This window comes from Lycorma delicatula, chromosome 1, assembly GCF_047948215.1.
Source record: "Lycorma delicatula isolate Av1 chromosome 1, ASM4794821v1, whole genome shotgun sequence".
Lineage (NCBI taxonomy): Eukaryota > Metazoa > Arthropoda > Insecta > Hemiptera > Fulgoridae > Lycorma > Lycorma delicatula.
In genome coordinates, this window is record NC_134455.1 from 103926477 (window position 1) to 103949191 (window position 22715).

The 22715-nt window shown below is 34.4% G+C and overlaps 1 protein-coding gene across 1 annotated transcript in view; it reads right to left on the bottom strand.

The window, feature by feature from the left end:
• Positions 1-22715, bottom strand: part of kl-2 (dynein heavy chain 2, axonemal kl-2) — a 408181-nt gene that overhangs the window by 258292 nt on the left and 127174 nt on the right. Inside the window, exons 31-33 of the mRNA XM_075354141.1 lie at positions 21667-21781; positions 7221-7348; positions 5715-5804 (exon numbers count right to left, since the gene is read on the bottom strand). Of these exons, the coding sequence (XP_075210256.1) occupies positions 5715-5804; positions 7221-7348; positions 21667-21781 (333 nt within the window). The remainder of the gene's footprint in view (positions 1-5714; positions 5805-7220; positions 7349-21666; positions 21782-22715) is intronic.

A 22715-nucleotide genomic window follows, 5' to 3' on the forward strand; every position in this document is an offset into this window, starting at 1 on the left:
ACAGGTACATTACTTCACAGGCAATAAATACAGTCAAACGTCTTGTTAAATGTAGATCAGAAAAATTACACTCAAGCTAAAATTATAAAAAAATGAGTGTATTTTTAACAAGTACGGTAGAGTCTCAACTAATACTACTTAAGAAAGTAGTATCATTAGTAACTTTCTACTAATTAGAAAGTTTAAAAATCTGATTAAAATAAAGGAAAGAAATATCTTTCCTGATGTATTTTGATATATCTTTCCTGATAAAAACAAATGTCTAGGTTTTATTTAATTTTAATTTTATTTAAGAATTATTTAAAAAATGAATTTTCTGATTTATAACAATAGAGTTTTATAACAATTTTACATATGTTTTTAGTGACATTTATGTAAAGAATTTAGGTTAACAGTGATATTAAATTAGGTAATGTCTTCATATTTCAACTGAGGGATGATAATAATTGTTATGAAGTGTGGATCTACGTATTTACAACATTATTACTTTATGGTGTTTGAAATTTTTGTTCACCATCTTGAATCAAATTTTTTTTTAAATACAAAGGTGGACATAATTTTAATGTAAAGTGTACAAGAAAAATGATGGCAGAAACTGTTTCTCAATAATTGTCTTCATCTTGCTAGTTATCAGCAATTAAAGTTATCTATTAAAGCAATATTACCCAATATTATTATTATAAAGCAATATTACTCGAGCAATAAATATTATTAACAAAGCAATATCATTAGTATATTTATTTTACTGTTTTAACTTTTTTCCACTATTATAAGTTCAATTAATTATTCAGCTTTCATGTTTGAATTTATAACCTCTTTGTAATTCTTATTGCTACATACACTATATCAAGACTGAAACTTTTTATTTGGTGGTAAGGATATATTAATATTTTTTTATTGTTGTGATTTACAACAATAAATATTGGTATTCTATAAATTATTAATTTTAGTTTGTTTTAATTTTTTGCTATTGAAATTTTCTCTGCAATTACTTTCTATTTCCACATGATTATCACAATTTATATAGAAATTATTTTATTTTTAATTTACTATTTTATGTTTTGAAATAACGTATTTGTTATTAATTACAAGTACCTTTATATCTGAGCCTAACTTTTAGTGTATGGGCATTTCTGACATTACAAACCTTGTTTGTTCTAAGTTATGTAAAAATATTGAACATTACACCTACTTAGAGGAAATTTATTGCTTCATTTTTAACACCAGGCCTGCACTGCCGTCATTGCGAGCCTGACGGCAGCTGGCAGAGCTTTTTCCTCCCCCTATGGAAAAGAAACTTTCATTTTGTAAACATAATCACTTAATGTAAAATAATTTTGATTTACAATTATATACAGTTTTAATACAGGTTTATATACAGTTTAATGAAATAGATTGATAACTTTTTGAGATTATTTCTATTAAATAATTCAGATATTATAATGGAAATGAAGGGGATTTTTTGCTTTGATTTCCTAAATGTCATATGAAATTAAAAGTAATATTTTTAATTTTAAAAATTGCATATTTTGTAATAATATGATATTTTGTAATTTAGTTTTATGTAATGCATTTTATGAATGTTGAATGACAAAAAAAATTATAAATTTTGATTTGTAAATAAAACAATAGTTTAACAGAAGTACGAGCAGTCATAATCAAATATTAATTATAATAAAGCAATCTATTCTTTTTTAATCAAACCAGGATAACCAAAAATTTTTTAAATTTACTTTTTTTAAAACATTCCCATTTTTCCTCCACTGTATAGAACAAACTAGTTTGATAAAGTAGTTAGGCAATAAAGCAATATTATTTTATAATATTATCCCAGTTAAGGAACTGGGATGATAGTAACAACAGACTTTACAAATGCAGTTTTACTGAAAAGTGTTGTAGATATTTTCAAATTAGAAAAGTTTCATGAACTTTGCATTTCCTAAAGGTAAAGCTATGTTCTACATTTCTGGTTTTCCTATGTATTATTTCCTTTAGTTTTTAATTTTTATATATGTAATCAAACACACTGAAATCTGAGCCCAGATATATGCCCATAATCTATTCTTTTCTTAACACTGAAGCCAACTTCTATTTGTTATTCTGGTTCAAAAACTCGTTCATTGATTAATGTTAGTTCACATCATTCATTTAGTAATTGCATGGACTCTGCTAAGAAAATTAGGAAGCGGATCTCCTATTCAGAGACCAAAAGCAGGTGTCTCCACAAACACCGTGGCATCCCACATAGTGGCAACATCCAAAGCACCAAGAGACAGGGCGCACACAATTGAGATAAAACATGAACTAAGAAACTTGAGGAGGAAGCTCACCCTTTTACACTTGAAGAGATTGAGTCGGCGTTCAAAGATGTTGCTCCAGAGAAAGCACCAGGGTTCGATGGTATCAATCCAGAATTTTTATTAAACTCCGTAAAATACGCAAAATTTTGGCTGGCCAGATTCTTCACTGACATAATACAGACCGGTAGCGTGCCTAGTGTTCAAGCGATCGAAGGTAGTAGCCATTTTAAAACCAAGGAAACCAGCAAACTTACCTAAGAGCTACAGGTCTATAGCATTGCTATCAGTAATATATAAATTACTAGAAAGGCTTATCTACAACAGAATCTGTCAGAGGATATATGATGTGTTACACCAATTGAACAAGCAGGCTTTAGGCCAAAACTAAGTTGCACCGACCAGGTTCTCTCGCTCACAACGTACATTGAAACGTGGTTCCAAAGAAATGTTATACCTCTGCTGCATTCGTTGATTTATCAGCCGCTTACGACACTGTCTGGAGAGAAGGCATGATTTGTAAGGTCCTCCGTGTAATCCCATGCAAACTAACAGCTCGCCTCCTTAATAACATGTTGAACGACAGAATGTTCCAAGTTATCGTGGGATCTGATATAAACTCATCGAGGAAACTCAAGAACAGCCTGCCACAAGGGTCGGTACTTGCGCCTCCCCTTTTCAGCCTCTATGTTGCAGACATGCCAGAGACAAGATCTAAAAAGCATGGCTACGCCGATGACTGGGTGCTAACAATAAAATGTGGATCATTTGAAGAGTCGGAGGAGGTCCTGATGGCTGACCCGGAGATGGCGCCTCCAACAGAATGCTAGTAAAACAGAGGTGTCATGCTTCCATCTCAGTAACAAGTTTGCTAATAGGGAGCTTAAAATTCTATTTGAGGATACATGGCTCTTTCACAGTAAGTCACTTAAATACCTAGGCGTGACACTTGATAGAACGCTTTCATTTAAGGAGCACCTAATGAAAACTGTAGGGAAATTGAGAGCGAGAAACAACATCATACATAAGCTCTGTGGAACGATGTGGGGAGCATCGGCTTCCACTTTGCGCACATCGGCTCTGAACCTGGTCTTCTAGGCTGCTGAATATTATGCGCCAGTGTGGCTTAACAGCCTTTATGTTCGTAGAATTGATGCTCAACTTAATAATACTATGAGAATGAATGCCGGGGTTATCAGGTCTAATCTCGTGGAATGGCTCCCGGTATTGAGCCACATACCGCCCCTGAACCTGCGCCGTATGAACGCTCTTGTAAGAGTACAGGAAGATATGAGGACATTGAGGATGTCACTCGTGGTCGCCTTCACTCTAGAAAGCCACCTATCAAAACAGCAATTGCTGCCACAGAGAGCGGATTTAACCTAACTGACGCCTGGCATCGAGAATGGACCACAAAACAGAATAACCAAATCCCATGTATTACTCAAAGGCTGCCGGGTTTTGACTTGCCACGTTAAGACATGGTCAACGCTAGACAGAATACGGATTCAGCATGGTCGGTGCGCCTATTTCCTGTATAAATGGGGTAAAACACTGATGCCCTTTGTGAGTGTGGTCAAAATCAAACTGTCAGACACATCATAGAAGTTTGCGCTAGGACAGCTTATGAAGGGAATCCTGAAGATTTCCTGATGGCGACTCCAGAATCAGTAGCATATATTAGTTTGTTAAATCTTTGTTTGTAATTGTGACTGTAGTTATGTTTTGGTGCCATACGCTAAATAAATAAATGTAGTAATTTAACCTGCTACATATTCTAGAAAATAATATCAAATCGTTTGTTGCGTATGTTTTACTTAATTTGCCAAGTTTTCCTAAGAACAGTTTTGATCCGTTTTAAGAAATTTATTATTTTGTATTAGTATGTTTTTCCTTTCCTGGCATCATAGCTCTACAGCTATGTTGCAAGAAGGAAAGTATGGTATGGGGTATGGTTTATTTCGCATTTCATGACCCAAGAACCCCAAAAAAACCAAAAAAAAAAATGGGTGTAATGTTAAAATATATGTACATATGTACTTGTGTAAACTTTTTAATTTTTGACTGGATAAATAGATTATGAAATCTTGTACAGATGGGTCAATTTGTTGGTACAATTTTGGGGTCAATGTCTCAAAAGGGTATCCCAAAAGGGTGGAGGGGGTTTGGAGTTCAATTTTCTCAAAACTTTGCAAACATAACCCCACTATATATTAAGCTCAGTACATGCGTGCATGTAAACTGATTATACTAATAATTTTTTGAAAAGTGTTTTTGTTTATTTGAACTTTTCATGTTATCAAAAGTTTAAATAATAAACTTTTAGTAATAATATTAAAATTTTATTATAATTAACCCCCCAAAAGAATAAATTTTTGGCAACCTTTAGTTTGTTGTACATTTTTTACTTTTTTTTTACTTTTTTTTTAGTTTTCTTCCATTTAACATCGACAACATAAAAAAGTATTTCCTGGAAGTCGATTTTGAAGGTAGGGAGCAGTAAAGGTTTATGGTTTATTCAGAACTATAATAATAATTTTACAATAAAATTTAACATAAATTACCACCCCAAAAAAAATCTTGGGCAAATTTTTTCAAGTATAATTATTTTTCCACTATATAAGAATACATAACCAATGCCAATAAATTATTGGAACTTTGTTGTCAGCTTTTTACAATAAAAATTAATAGCATTCATAATTTAAAGATACTAAAAATATTTTACAGTGTCTGATGATTTCCAATTTACATAACATCAAAGGCAATTTTATGTGTAATTTTGAAGTTATACTTCAAAAGATTCTTTTTGTTGGTTTGAGACATTTTATGTTCATAGTATTTTGCTAACTTTTTATTGCTAGTTTAGTATATCATTTGTAATTCATAATAATTTATAATTTTAAAATGCAGTTCTTTTATTTTTTTCCAGCCTCAAAAAATAAAATGTGACCATGCAGAGTTTAAAGGTTTAGGATTCAAAATGCATTAACTTTTATTTAATAATGTTTACCAATGGGTATTCTCATCCTGAACACTTGACTAACCTCATTTATGAATAAAATTTACTATTTTACCGTTCAATCACAAAAAAAGAAGATTATAAATGATATTTCCTGTAAATGGTAAAAAATTTTAAGTTATATTTCCAAATGTTTTCAGTAAACTTGTCTAGTATTATACCACAGATCACTAACTTTAGCTATGAACAAATTTGCATTCATTTTTTTTATTTTTAAAATCAGTCTTTCTTTAACTACTTTCCTGTACTTAAGATGTTAAGTATTTTATTAGTCTGCTATATCATATACTTACAAATATTTATCAGTAAACAGCAAATGTAATGAAATAGTGGAAAATTATACAACTAATAATAATTTTTATGTATTAAGTTGTCAGTTTATTAAAAAAAAATCTAACCTGTCTCTTTCGTAGTTTTCTTAATGGTGTTTTCCTTTCTACAGCTTTGCATGCCATTAATGTCCTAGTACAATCCAGAGTCCATTGTATCTATAATAAAAATTTAACCATTCACTACATGTTTCTTTTATAGTGAAAATATAAAAAAAATCATGTGCAATTTTCATTTAAAAATTGTGTTTAATTCTGCAGATAACTGCCAAAACAGAATTGTTAAGATTATTCTAACTCTACTTTAAAATATGAGATATTAAAATTGAGATATGGCTTTGAAATTATCTCTTTAATATTACATTTTTCACATTTCTCATAAACTATCATACTGATTTTTGGCCCGATGAAAAATGTAAATTATATTTTCTGTAAAAAATTAAATTCCTGTAAAATAAATTTTATACTTATAGATAAAACTAAGGTATTACAGTTCAGTAAGTAAAATGCAATCGGAACTAATTTTAGTTTAAAACAAACTAAAATTTTTCCAGCAGAAAGGGGAACTGCATTTTGAAATGGATCTTCCAACACTTCACATGCTTCAATAAACAAGATTCTCTGTTACATAACTGCAAGAGTAGAATTTATGATAGGTGACAAGTTCAGCCTTTCTTTTACTGACTGTACTGTTAATTCCTTAAATATTTCATAATTTACTATCAACATGTACTTTTTATGGTCATTACTACTAGGTACACAGTTTCTACTGAATGTCTATAATCTTGTTTCTAAATTTATACTTATTTCCCATTCTTATAATTTATCATTAATATTTATAATTAGATCCAAAATAAAAAAAAAAAATTCAGTTTCACTTCTGGTTTTAAAGCTTAAATAATATTTCTCCTTCTCTTCTACAGATCCATCAATTGTATTTTCAATGAATGTAGCTGTGTAACTCAAAAACATGTAAAAAACAAAAAACATGACAGACACAAATTAAATTTTTTAAGGAATTACACGATGTAGTTTACTGTATCAGTATCATAAAAAATCCATTGGCTGTTATTTACATAAAAACACAAAAAAAATAAATTATTAAAAAAGTAAAATGATAAAAAGTTTACAAATATTTAATAAGAATAAATAATTATTTGAATTTGATTGTTGATGGGGTTTCATTTTTTATAACTATTTATTACAGTATAAAAATATACATAAAAAGGCTTAATCTTAAGCATCTTCCAAAAAAATTTGATGTATATGAAATATTATTTCATAGATCATATCCAGAGGATGGTTATGGTGAAATTTTCCCATGCTTATGTACTCCCATGAAGTATGTAGAATTATTTGCTTAAAAAATAAAAAAATAAAAAATAAGTGAGAAATCTAATAAAATTTATAAGTGATAGAGAACATAAATTCAAATTCAAGACTAATAATTTCAGTTTTTCAAGGTTAGTTCAGTTTAGTATAATAAAATATTTGTGCTGTAAAACATAGTTATGACTTCAAAATCTAGTTAAATACAGGTAAATCAATTAATACAGATTAAATCAATTCCAGTACCTGACTTGCAGTAATACACAATTGCCCAGGCCAATCTTTTATCCACTTGTCACGTTTATTCAAATTTTTTCTCAGCGCTGCACGCACAGATTTCAGTTCATCTTTTAGAGTTACTCTCATTAAAGTTTCTGTAATCACAGGAGATTGATTTATACAAATTATCAAAAATGAATGTAATCTACAAATTCATTTTTTTCTGATCAGACTTAAAACTTAACATTTTGAGGGTTCTTGGAAAAATTATAAGGAATTTTGCAAAGCCAAATTTAATATAAGTAGTGACTTTATACTTCACTAAAGATCAAAAAGAACAGTCAGTTTTGATGAACTATCTAAATTTACTACAAACAAAGATTCTGTTTTTATTATGATGCTTTCAATCACCCATATGACCTTCCTCACTGACACTACTAGGGCTGCTATTTTGAACTTTGGTTTTAGCTAAAGTTATTGGCAGCAGTTTCTTGAAGTGGCAAAGACACCTATCCAGGATATACTAAGTATGAAACGTATTGAATTTATGAGGTCAGTTAAAAAAGTATCCAACCACAATTATTTTTCAAAAAATATTTGAAAAGTACAAGTCTAAAAGTATCGCTTCTCGGCCTCTGGCCTCATGCTGTATAACTTGTGTTTACTATTACTGGTAACGATTTGTTTCTACAAGTGTCAGAGTTCCTACGTTCACGTTGTCGGGTCTGACAACGATCAGTGGCTGTCAGTCAACCTGCGCTTCTGTGGAGTTTAGGCTACACAGCTGCGTAGTGTGTTGCAGGAGTGCCACTTTCGTCTAAGTAAGGATGTTTCCTTTGTGCTGCATCGTGTCCCCGTTCTTGAAGGCTCATGAACCCTGAAGGCTCATGCAGGTTCATGAAGTCAATAATCTTTTCGATTGTCTGGCAGTTTCGGGAAGCAATTTTCGTTCCCGAACTAGATCAGACCTCGCCTGTGGTCTGATCTAGGGGCTTTTAGCTTTTGACGTTTCGAGCGGGGCTACGTGAGAACAAGTAGCCTCGCTCGGGATAGTTCACTGCTGGACGCTCACCTTGCCTTGTGTTAGATGATAGGTACAGTCACACTATTACTGTAATGCCTGGCAGTACAGTCGGTGTTTTTATTCTTCAGACGCTGTGGAACAATCTGGGGGAGATTGCTTAGAGGACCTAGTTGGCATAGCCAAAGACCTGGTTGCCGGAGACCCCTTATTGCCGAGAAGGTCACTCGGTAGGTCTCCGCCGAGATCACGGTCCTCTGATAAGGAGGTCTCCACGAAGACAGTACTACGCCTAAGTGAATCAGCGGATTGCACTAAAAATCCTGCTGAAACCACCACTACGAGTTGTTCAGGAAAAGCTGCTGCTGGAACTATGCAGGGAATGCGCGGTAATGGAGGGAGAGCCAAGACCGAAGGGCGGCTTCGCACGAAGTCGGGAAAAGTGGGATACGGCGAGATGGTGATCGGCTCGGCGGTGCGGGAGGTCCCCGGGGTGAAGTCTGCTGTGAGGCAGACGAGCTCCGGATCCGACTGCATCGGGCGGATCGAGGAGATGCGGTCCAAAGTCTGGAGGCCAACGTTCTGCAGAAGAACGGGCTAAAGGCTCAGTTGCTGGACGAGCGGAGGCCACAAATATTAGTATTCGATATGCAAAGGGCGATAAGGGTACAGGAGCCCGAAATCGTCAGAGCCGTGCACGGTCAAAATCCTATCTTGGATATGGCCGTCGAGGATTTTCTTAGGGAAATCAAGGTGGTTTGGCAGATGGGGAAGAAGCAAGCCCTGAAGAGTTACTGGGTTTTAGAGACCTCGTCTAAGATCCGGCAGGTCTTGGTGGCTGGTGAACACCAAGGAGTACAACCTCGAGATTCACTTGGTCCAGGAGCTCCGTACGCGGTCGGGGATAGGGTGGTCGGGTTCCGCGAGGTAGATGTTATTCATTCTCGTAGGGGACGGCCGCTCTCCACCATCATGGTTGGCTCAGATTCGTTGGGTGTCGTCTTCTGGATGCCCCATTGGTCTGATGGAATTCACCGTCATGCTAATCACGAGGGGTACGCTGGTGTCGGGATACTTCCAGCTTGGATGCAGTTTCGATGGATTGCTGGCGAAGTTGGGCAGGATTCTGGACGATCTTCCAGGCATCTGGATGCTAACGCCAAGTCTCCCGCCTTGGGTTCACCACTCACTGATCCCAGAGGCGCTGATCTCGAACAGTTTGTGGAAGCCAGGAACTTCTACTTAATTAACGACATAGAACAACCGTCAACATTCTCTTCCGAACTGGAAGAAAGTTATATCGATGTCACTTTGGTGAAGGGCGACTTGCTGCGAAGTAAAAATAGTTGGACTGCCTGGCCTGAGGCCAGTGTGAGCGATCATAGGCTTATAATCTATGAGATCGTTTACGGAGGCGGTCTAAGAGCTCCAGATTCTGGTTGCTATAAGCTAAAGGACCTGGATCAGCACATGCTGCGGCGCGAGTGCGCAGCTGCCTTGCAGGGGTTGGAATGGCAAATGGAGAACAGAAATGAGGTGGAATTGGTGGCTGAACAATTCGGCCAGAATTGTTCAATTGCAGAAGACTGGCTGTGATAGGGTCCAACGGCGGCATTGACCAATGGACGGACCCTTAGGTAGTGGCCAGTCCGGTGATCCGAGAGTGGCGGGAGAAGTGCCAAGCCAAGTAAAAGTATAAGTTTTAAAGCTTGATGGAGTCTACAGCACTAGCGCCAGTGCACATCACTTTATTTGTAATCAAAGACATTCAATGTGTGCACCATTACTAATTTACAAAATATCCAACTGATATCAAACGTAATCAACTTCATGCCATATTCATTGTAACACATCCACATTTATGAATTCAAATGCGTTAACAATCCTTTCCTTAACGTCATCAATATTCGCCACATGAGTTTTGTATACGTTATCTTTCATGAAACCCAGTAGGAAAATATCACATGGAGTTACATCTGGTGATTGAGGTGCCCAAGCAATCGGTTCATCATTTCTAATCCAGTGATTTGGGAATGTGTTTTTGAGGGATTTACGCACTAATAAACCCCAATGTGGTAGCGCTCCATATTGTTGGAATAATATGATTTTTGGTTGTAACACTTCAATCTGAGTGTAAACAAGCCCTTCTAACAAGTCCAGATAGATATTTCCATTAACTGTTGTTTTCCCAAAGAAAAAAGGTCCAATCACATGATTGTGAAGCAGTCTGCATCAAACATTAGTTTTTGGGCTATCTCTAATTTAGTCAAATGTAATATGTGGATTCTCTGATCCCCAAATTCGAACATTTTGAGTATCACTTATCAGTCATGTGAAATGTTTCCCATTGTTTTCTTCATTGAACTAAGTATACTAGTGCACATCTTTATGTGAAGGCTACAATTGTAAAACTTTCACTCTGTTTACTACACAAACTTAATGAAGACATAGTACTATATTAAGAGAACACTATTATTCCCAGAAAAAGTAATTTTGACTGATTCCTCTTCCTCAAGTATTTTACATGTATTACCGTCCAACAAAGAATGTGGTATAATCTTAGGCAACAAATTATACTCCTTTCTATTGCGAAACATGTAAAATATGTAATTCCTTAAATCAGTAAGGGAAATTTATTATGGTAATGTTTATTTCTGTTTTTCTTTATTATGTGTCAGATATCAATTTGTGTATAATAGGTACACAAATGATGTACTGATGAAATTGACGTACTGATGAGGATTTGTTCTTTCAGTCTAAGAACCTGACTATCTTAACCAGAGCGCAGCTGACTGTCTTTTATTAACATGTTGAGTGCTACACCTGCAGTTCTGTGATCTCAGGGGTCTCTTGTTTCTTTTACAGTTTACTATTAGAACAAGTTAAAAACTTGTTCTTTTGTTACAATAAAACATTCAGAAAGGGTTAGCTTGTATTACAAGCTGGACATTTATATATAAAAAATCCATTGGCAATTTTTTTTCTAATATATATATATATATATATATATATATATATATATATTTCAAGAGGAAACCTCAAAAACTGAAATCTTGGAAATACTTTGACTACATTAAAGGAGAATGGCAACAAGACCATTTCTTCATGGACACATTTCAACACAAGATCTACAATGTAAAAGTCCTCAGAGGAGTAGAAACAAGCTCAGATCACTATGTAGTCGAAATTGAAATTAAATTTACTCCCTAAAGAAAGGAACAACAAAACCAAATCCCTAAAACTAAAAGAAAAATGGGTCCTACCCAACTAATAAAGAATGAAAATTACCAAAAAGCAAATGAAAAAATAATAAACTTGGATAAACTCAAAGATCTACATAACAGCCTTAAACAAATCTCATCAGAATTAGCCCCAATAAAATCCTGTAAAAGATATTAATGGTGGAACACTGAATATGACAAAACAGTGGAGAAAAAATATCAAACATGGCTATTTAACCAATCCAAAAAATCAGAAACATTCTTCCAAAATCTAGTAAAACAGAAAAGAAATCACCCGAATCCTAAAGAGAATAAAAAGAAAATACTATAAAGACACACTTAAGTCAATAGAAGAAGAATTTAATAAAACACAGTCAAGAGACTACTAAAAAACCTTAAAAAATAAGCTCAAAAAATATGAATCCCCAACCCTACTCATAAAAAATGAAAACGGTAAACTGGCCCATAACAATGAGGACAACGTGGAAATCCTAGTCAAGTATTTCAACAAACTTTTAAATTGTGAAGAATCAAGAGAACTACTAAATTTCAACACTAACACCCCAATAACAACACCACCAGAAAACATAAACCCTCCCACAATAAAAGAAGTCTATCAAGCACTGGGTGAGATGAAGATTTACAAAGCAGCAGGAGAAGATCAGACTTTTCTAGAGATCTGGAAACATGCAGAGAGATCAGCAAAAATTGCCCTTCATCAACAGCTTGTCAACATTTGGATCAAAGAAGAACTACTAGAACACTGGATGACAGACCTTATACATCCGTTACACAAAAAAGGGGGACAAAACAGACCAAAATAATTACAGGGGAACCTCACCATAGACACAACATACAATATTCTTTCAAGAATTATCCTCAACAGGATTGGTTCACAAATTGAGAAAGGACTAGGAGAATACCAGGTAGGTTTCAGACCTTGGAGAAGCTGTCCAAACCAGATCATGAGTCTCAAGCTAATAAAGGATTACAACAGGAAAAGAAACTTGAGACATGGTGATAACATTTGTAGATTTCAAGAAAGCTTATGACTGCATCCAAATTGAATCTCTACTAAAAATTCTATGATACCTCGGATTACCAAATTAATATACATGATAAAACAGACACTCACAAACTCTTAAGACAAGATAAAAGTTAGAGGCAAGCTCTCAGAACCATTTGAGATCAAAACAGGACTGTGCCAAGGCGATGGGCTCTCACCGCTATTATTTAACTGTGCTGTTAGATATGGTAATGAGGAAATGGGTCAAAAAATGACCCAAAAGTAAAAATACTTTGAAAAATCAAAACAAACTGTCTTGGTTTTGCCGACGACTTGGCACTGCTAGAAAACGACATCGATGAAGATAAATAAATAAATGTTAGAACTTCAAAACATTATAAATGAAATTGGTCTCAAAATATAATTCCAAAAGACAAAAATTATGCTCCAAAAACCAACATTATTAAAAGACAAATATAAACGGTAATAAAATCAAAATGGTAATCCAATTTAAATAATAACAAATGACCCAAACTAAAAAACCTCAAGCCAAATAAGAAGAGACAAACTAGCCAAAGCTCAAAAATTAACCTGGTACACTTAAAATAAAAAATGATATCAATAAAAGGAAAAATAAGACACTACAACACAGTTATAAAACCAAAAGCCACTTATGCAGCATACTCTTCTACCTTAACAAACAATCAAAGACAGAAAAACTCCAGAAAATTGAAAGAACCTGCATCAATAAAATGTAATAGAAAGGCAGGCAGTGGTGGATTATACCCTACAAAGTCGAGTAAAAGTAGTTAAAACCCATCACTGATACCATGAGTAAGAGGAGACTAGGATTCTTTGGACATATCATGTGGATGCAAGATTCAAGACTTTTGAAACAGCTAGTACAGTACAATCTCAATTCAATTAGAAAAAAACCAAGACAGGATGCAGATGGATCAGAGAAATAAGAATGTTCTGAAGAAAATTGGCCTTACACCAAAAAGACACCACAGATAAGATAAAATTAAAGAACAAAATCAAAAACAAAAACACTCACTTCAGACTCACAAGGAAATTCACAACACGAACATATTCAACTATTGAAAGGGCACAAAAATCGGAACGTATGACAAGATACTGGGAGGAACGCAAGGCCCAATCAGTCCCATCGAAAAGACTTAGATAACGGACTGACTAAAGTGATCCTACGCAGTCATTAAAGATATTAATAAAATTTAATTTAGGTTCTTAATCTTAATTTATTACCTTTATTTCACTTAATACAATGACCTATATGGCCTAAATTGTATTATTTTTAGAAGTGCAAATCATTAACACAAATTCTTATTTGTAAAATTATTCAATAAATCTGTAGTAAATACAGTGTCATAAATAACAATTTCTGATAATTAAAGTTATTAAACATTATATTATAATAATGTTTAATAATATTATTATATCATGTTTAAAGGAGTAATAAAAAATATTCATTTAAGTAAGAAAAACCTACTTATGTCCCTAGCCAACCTCTGCCAGAGCAACAGAAGTCTCTCATTGACTTCATTTCAGCAACCACTAATCTTTATTTTTTCTTAGCTGTTAAGGCCAACATTTTCCTCTATTAATCATGAGACATTGCCGATGGTGAGGGGGTGTGAGTGTTCAGTGATACAGAGTAGCTGGACCGAAGGTGCAACCATATCGAAGAGGTATCTATTAAGAGCCAAATGATTCCTGAAAGAGGCAGCAGCTCTTTCAGTAGTTGTTAAGGGCGTAGGTCAGGACGACTTAAACGGCCATATCAACATCATTCAATCTTTTGAGTACTGTGCTACTAAAAGCAATGGAAACTACAGCTGCTTTTTTTCCAAGAAAATGTAGCTCTCTGCATTTTCATATAACAAAGATGGAGGCGCCTTCCTTGGTAAAATATTCCAGAGGTAAACTTTTCCCCCATTTGGTTCTCCGGGTGGGGACTACTAAGGAGAGGGTCACCAAAAATTAAAAAATAACATTCTATGAGTCGAAGCGTGTAATGTTAGAAGTCTAAAAAAGGTTGGTAGGTTAGAGAGTTTAAACAGGGAAATGGATAGGTTAAATGTAGATGTAGTAGGAGTTAGCGAGGTTCCGTGGTAAGCGAAAAAAGACTTTTGGTCACGGGATTTTAAAATAGTTAACTCAGCTTCAAATAATGGGCAGACAGGAATAGGTTTCATAATGAACAAGAAGATAGGGAAGAGTAGAGTATTTCAAAATGCATAGTGATAGAATCATTGTAATAAGGATAAAATCAAAACTTAACCGACAACGATTGTTAATGTCATGTGCTTACAAGTGCCCATGCTGATGATGATGATGATGAGGTAGAGTGTGTATACGAAGAAATTGACGAAGCAATTAAAACACACAAAAGGGGATGAAAAACTTAATAGTAGTCGGAGATTGGAATACAAGCATTGGAAAAGGCAAGGAAGGAAATATAGTGATATAGAAATATATTATCACATAGATAATATCATGATTAAACAAAGATTTGGAAATCAACTCCTTGACTGCAAAGCATATACTGGAGTAGACATTTATAGCAACCATAATTTTTGTGATAATGAAATGTAGATTGTGGTTTAAAACCCTGAAGATAAGGTATCAGATGAATCAGTCGGTGGAATTTAGAGAAGCCTGAGGAAAATGAGGTAAAGAAGAGTTTTGAGGAGGACATCACAAGAAGTCAGTGTAAAAATGATAAGGTAGGAAATATAGAAGAAGAATGGGAGAATCTCCTAAAAAAGGACCTTCTTAAATCAGCAGGACCGAACTTAGGTAGAACAAAAAGAACTGGTAGAAAACCTTGGAAATCAGAGGTAAAATTGCAGCTGATGAATGAATGTAGAAAATATAAGAATACTAGTGATGAAGAAAGTAAAAGGAACTATCAACAGGAATACTATCGACTAATACTATAAACAGGAAGTGGAAACTTCAGAATGAAGGGTGGACTAAAGAAAAGTGTTCAGAAGTGGAAAGAGAAATGATCATTGGTAAAATAGAGACGGAGCATACAGGAAAGTTAGGGAAAATTTTAAGGTAATAAATTAAATTCTAATAATGTGTTAAACAAAGATGGTACACAGATTTAAAGTACGAAAGGAAAAGTAGATAGGTAGGTAGAATATATTGCAGAATTATACAGAGGAAAAGAATTAGAAGAAACTGGTGTTGTAAAAGAAGAAGCGGAAGTTAAAGAGGATGAAAGGGGAGAAACAATACTGACATCTAATAAAGCATTAAAAGATTTGAATAGTAGAAAGAGTCCAGGAATAGACGCAATACCTGCAGAATTATGGCGCAGTGCAGGTGAAGAAGCGTCCTAGATTATACAAACTGGTGTGTAATATTTATGAAAAAGGAGAAGTCCTGACAAGACTTCAAAAAGAGTCTTATAGTCATGATGCCAAAGAAAGCAGGAGCAGATACAATTAGCTTAACTAGTCATGCATAAAAAATCTTAACTAGAATTCTGTACAGAATTGAAAGGAGAGTGGAAGAAGTGTTAGGAGATGAAGACCAATTTGGTTTCAGGAAAAGTATAGGGACAAAGGAATCAATTTTAGCACTCAGATTAATAGTACAAGGAAGATTAAAGAAAAACAAACCAACATACATGGCATTTATAGACCTAGAAAAGGCATTCAATAACGTAGACTGGAATAAAATGTTCAACATTTTAAAAAAATTAGGGTTCAAATACAGAGATAGAATAACATTGCTAACATTTACAGGAATCATAAAGCAACAGTAATAATTGAACAACATAAGAAAGATGATGTAATAAAAAAGTGAGTCTGACAAGGATGTTCCTTATCCTCGTTACTTTTTAATTTAACACAGAACTAGCAGTTAATGATGTTAAAGAACAATTTAGATTTGGAGTAACAGTACAAGATGAAAAGATAAAGATGCTACAATTTGTTGATGATATACTAATTGTAGCTGAGAGTAAAAAAGATTTAGAAGAAACAATGAACGGCATGAATGACATCTTATGCAAGAAATACTGTATGAAAATAAACAAGAATAAAATGAAAGTAATGAAATGTAGTAGAAATAACAAAGATGGACCACTGAATGTGAAAATAGGAGGAGAAAAGATTATGGAGGTAGAAGAATTTTGTTATTTGGGAATTAGAATTACTAAAAATGGATGAAGCAGGAGCGATATAAAATGCTGAATAGCATAGGCAAAACAAGCTTTCAATCAGAAATATAATTTGCTTACATCAAAAATTAATTTAAATGATAGGAAAACATTTTTGAAGGTACATGTTTGGAGTGCAGCTGTATATGGAAGGGAAACTTGGATGATCAGAGTACTGAGAAGAAAAGATTAAAAGCTTTTGAAATGTGATGCTATAGGAGAATGTTAAAAATCAGATGGGTGGATGAAATAACAAATGAAGAAGGTGTTGCAGCAAATAAATGAAGAAAGAAGCATTTGGAAAAATATAGTAAAAGAAGAGACAGACTTACAGGTCACATATTAAGGCATCCTGAAATAGTCACTTTGATATTGGATGGACAGGTAGATGGGAAAAATTGTGCAGGCAGGCAATGTTTGGAATATGTTAAAAATCAGATGGGTGAATAAAATGAGAAATGAAGAGTTGTTGCGGCAAACTGATGAAGAAAGAAGCATTTGGAAAAATATAGTTAAAAAAGAGACTACATATAGTTATAGAAACACAGTTGTAGAAACGTATAGGCCACACATTAAGGCATGCTGGAATGCTGGAATAGTTGCTTTAATATTGGAGGAACAGATAGAAGGAAAAAATTGTTCAGGCAGGTACATTTGGAATATGTAAAACAAATTGTTAGGGAATTGGAAATTGTTAGTAGATTGGGAATCTACTGCCAGTAGATTTGGGGGGAGCTGCATCAAACCAGTCAAATGACTGAAAACAAAAAAAGGCCAGCATTCAAGTCGTAAAGCAGAACTTGTCTAAGCAAGTTTTTTAAACTTTAAAAATTATCCCCTTTTATACTTTACTGATGAGCATTTTCTTTAATGAAAAAAAGTGAACCACTAAAAATTGTTTAATTTAATTTCAGCAGCTATTGTTTGAATGACGATACATTACGCCATAGTTATGTAAACGCATAGTTATGTGAACGCATTCTACTCTCTAGTTAATAAATACTTTGCATCAAGACAGTCACTTCCTTGAAAACCATCACTTTAGCTTTGTTTTTTCTGATAAAATGCAGTCAAATTTAGCAATATGTAAATAAAGATCTTTGAAGGTCGTTCTCTGAATCTACAAACAAATCTTTTGTTAATGTCATAGATGATCAACAAACAAAAGCTAACGTTTAAGATGCATATGTATTGAAACATTTTTCTTCATCTATTGGCCTTGGATTTGAATCTCGGTCAGGCATGCATTTTCACACACTACAAAAATTGTCATTTATCTCATCCTAATATTTGTCCTAGAGGATAAATAAAAACCAATGCATTGAGAATCTGCTTTTTTGTTGTAAGAAATAAAATAATGTTCATTCTTAAAACCGAATTTTTTGTTTTGTCAGTTATTCCTATTATGTTTGATTTATTGCCGAGTCATTTCTGTTGAGACTGAGCTTTGGGTTTCTTTGTTATTCAAAGGAATCTGCAAGTGTTGCGTTGGCGCAACGTTGGGAACTTATGGCTAGTTGAGATACAGTTGCTATGTGTAGTGCCTCAACCAAAACAAATTGTTGCCATAATTACCGTAGCTACGTTACATATATATTTCTGTTTTATTTACAGTATTTAGAGTTTAGTGCGTGATAAATAACTCTTTTATTTCATAATATAAATTTAGTTATTAGTTACTAGGGTGTATTTTGTATTATCACCCAACAGTAAGACGTAATTATTAGACAATTATTGAAATATACAAATATTGACATATTACTTTGACCAGTATATTCTGCTATGAGTTTTCAGCAAGAATATTACAGAACAGCAAAACAGCTGCTTGCAGCACTTAATGAGATGGAGGAAGAGGAAGCAGCATGCGGTGTTGATGCAGCAATTATACCACCTGTTGTCGATGAAAATACAAACAAAGAAAACATTGATGATAAAAAAACTTATTATCAACGATGGGGGTGATCGCATTCCTTCGGAAATCACTGGTTCTTCTGAAGTCAATAATTCTGTTTGTACTAAAACAACAAAACGTAAAATGGCAAAACAAAATGTCAAGAAATCTAAACTGTGTCCAAATTGAAGAAATTCTTTACAAACTACATAAAAAATTCCAGATGATAGTGAAAAAAGTCAACTTTTGGAAGAAATAAACAATACGGTGGTCTAACAGCTCTTCAAACATTCAGTTTAATTTCTGATGATGTGTTTCTAGACAAAATTATTGAGTTTTTTATTTCATATGCTAAGGGGAAAAATAACCCTAGCTTTTAACTCATCCAGACTTGAAAAAAATTTTGGAATATTATCCTGATGGGCTAGCACTCGCTTTTCCAATGTAAAATGTACTGGAGTGAAGAACGCGATAAAGGTATACCTCTTGTACGAGAGACAATGCCACAATATAGATTTTTCCCCTGCACTCCTGCATTGGATCAGTAATTAGGCTTGGCTCAATACAGGGGCGTGTCCTTTAAACTCAATGGCCCTTCCAGCCTACCGGCTGTACGTCCGGCGTGACGGGTCGGCCGCCGGTTGGATCTTTTGTTACTTTATTGCCCACTCAAACAGGGGATACCCATTACTGGCCCCCTGCCAATCTGGGTCTTTTCATTGTCCACTCAAACAGGAGGAGCCAGCACTGGCCCCCTGCCGATTTGGGTCTTTTCATAGCCCTCTCTAACAGGGATTACACCATTTCTGGCCCCTGCCGGTATGGGTCTTTTTATTTTTATTCCAGGTTGTTTTCTCCGAAGTTTTAGGATGGAAGAGGATCCGGAGTCCCCCCCCCCTACTTCTTAGCCACCGCCCACCCAAGCAAGCTCAGACGGACGACGATTCTGTAAGGGGCTATCCCTCACCTCCTCGCCACCTCATCCTTTCTCCGAATTACCGCAGAGATATATTTGGTTACTGCCTGGAATTCTTTTTCACCGGTCAACATCCTATCCACAACATTGTCTGCATCTATCGTGTCCACTATGCCTTCTATCTCTGTCCTCTGAATCGCTCACCTGTGGCATTGGAAAATGACATGATCGGCGGTATTGACCTCTCCATAATAGGGGCATTCTTCGTTCTCAGCTCTATATCTCGCAAATAGATACGTTCTGAACCACCGTGCCGGTCAGGAACTGAGTAAGCCAGTAACTGAGCACCCTAAATTCCCTCTCGGCCCAAGCCGCTATCCTTTTTTATCAGTCGATACGTCTATCTCCCTTTTAGTTGTGACTCCCATTTAGCTTTCCACTTACCAATCATGTCATTCCAGGCCGTGCTCCTCTGTTCTCCTTCAGCCACCCTTTACCTCATTCTGGCCAACTGTTTCAGTGGGAGTATTCCCGTTATAATTAGTGATGCTTCCGTTGAGACTGAAGAATATGCGAACGCCACCCGAAGGGTCATCCGCCGTTGCACCCCTTCCATAGTTCTTCTACAATGTTCGACATCTATTGCTTTAGCCCAGATTGGTGCACCGTAGAGGAGCACCAAATTGATCAGGTGCGCGAACATTTTTCACCTTGATGATCAGGGTCCAGCTATGTTCGTTAGCATGCTCAAGCTTTTGACCATTCTTCCTGCTTTGGTAGAAGTTTCTTGAACATGAGTTAAAAAGGTACTACGTCTATTTATCCATATACCCAAGTCACGAAATAAATTTGATAAAATTAAAAAGTACATCCATTTATCAGACCACACAAAACTAGAAAATCGCACAAATTTTCAAAACTCCGCCCAAATTATTATAAAGCGAATGTCAAATTCAGCCAATATGGAGTGTTTCTCATAAAATTTCAATTGACGAGCAAATGGTCTCTTATTTTGGACGTCATTCAGCGAAAACGTTCATGAGAGAAAATCCGGGGAAATTTTATATTTTATCAACAGGAAATAAAATTAACCAGATAAAATTTAAATCGCAGTTAGTTTTGTGGTTACTTCGATCAGTGAAAATTGAAGAACCTGACTAAGTGACAGAAATTTACTCTTAGGACACTGCAGTAAAACGAGTTTACCAGACAATAAAGACAAAACTGACCGTATTATAGATAGAAATGAAACTAAATGAAAGACGAAGTTACCAAGTGCGTCATTGCCAAACTGTTTATATTTCTAAGAAGTGCAAATTGTTTTTATATTTGGATTGTTTTAAAAAATTTCACATGGCAGCTGCAAAAAAAAATTGTAAAATTATAAATATTACAGAAAATAGAGTCAACTGAAATTATTAATATTTATTATTATTACTATTAAAAAAATGATTTTACGTAATTATCAGTCGTATGTTTACTGTTTATATCATTTCCCAACGTTGCGTTAACGCAAAATCGCAACTTGCAGGGAACTTCACGAAAACTTTGTAAATTGTTCTTTCGGGAAGAAATGGGTTAGTGAACAGGCGACAACAATGGATACCACTCCTTGCAAACATTTGGTACTTTTGTTAAACAATATTTGCCATTCTAACTGTACGTTAATACATATTCTGCAATGTTCTAATTATAAATATGGGTTTTCCTTTGTTAAGTAAAATCTCCCACAAATGCTCAGCAGACTTTGTTAAAGGCTTTCTGGACATTTATGAAGTTGGAATTTTAAATTTCTTGCGTTCCTCTACCCGAGAGAGAATGACAACGTTTTCTATCATTTCCAAACAAAAAACCAGTTTAAGTTTCTAAGATGTAGTAATCACTATTTTATTCAATCTCTATAAAAAAAAAATTGGCAGATATATTGTAACATGTTCAGTAGACTGCTTTTAATTAGCTGATTCATTCCTTCTCCTTTCATAAAAAAATGGAAAAACCACTCTACCTGTAAAAAAAGTAAAATACAATAACACTGCCTTGGGTTGATGAATAAATTTTCCACATCCCCTTGCAGAAACATTGACACAACAAGCCACCACAAAGCTATCCAAATTCTACTAATGCACTACTATAATCACAAAACAAGAAAAAAAGGTAATCACTTTTCTTTACAACATTTTGAAATATCAAGATATTACTTATAAATTATAATGAAATCCTTACCAACAACACAGAGCCACATTTCTACAGCTCCTTCCAGAATAACTGGTCTAATGAAATCAACAAATTCTCCTTCAGCTGAAAACATTCCAGAACCTTCCATTTTCATTGTTGAAGCCTATAATTAGGTAAAAAGAACTCTTTGTTTACATGCATAAATATCTACACATTTTAACTGCAAGATGATTTTCAGTAAAAGTATTTATTACTATGAAAAGTTATATAATGTTTAAAATGAAAGTACTGTACAATGTAAGAAATTTTTCTTGTAGGTGTTTCTGTAGTCAATATCCAAACTTCAGTATGCAGTACTTTAAATTAGAGGTTTGTTCTACGCCTCATGTAAGGTTACAAACATGAGGGTTAAATGTAGTATACATGAAAGCTATACTTACAATGTAGCTTTTTTGTATTCAATCATTTGACTGGTTTGATGCAGCTCTCCAAGATTCCCTATTTAACTCCAGCCAGCTCATTTTGGTATACCCCCCTAAATCCTACATCCTACATTCCTAACAATTTGTTTTACATATTCCAAACATTGCCTGCCTGCACAAGTTTTCCCATCTACCTGTCCATCCAATATCAAAGTGACTATTCCAGGATGCCTTAATATGTGACCTGTAAGTCTGTCTCTTCTTTTACTATATTTTTCCAAATGCTTCTTTCTTCATCTATTTGCTGCAACACCTCTTCATTTGTTACTTTATCCACCCATCTGATTTTTAACATTCTCCTATAGCATCACATTTCAAAAGCTTTTAATCTTTTCTTCTCAGGTACTCTGATCATCCAAGTTTCACTTCCATATACAGCTGCACTCCAAATATGTACTTTCAAAAATGTTTTCCTATCATTTAAATTAATTTTTGATGTAAGCAAATTATATTTCTGATTGAAAGCTTGTTTTGCCTATGCTATTCAGCATTTTATATCGCTCCTGCTTCATCCATTTTTAGTAATTCTACTTCCCAAATAACAAAATTCTTCTACCTCCATAATCTTTTCTCCTCCTATTTTCACATTCAGTGGTCCATCTTTGTTATTTCTAC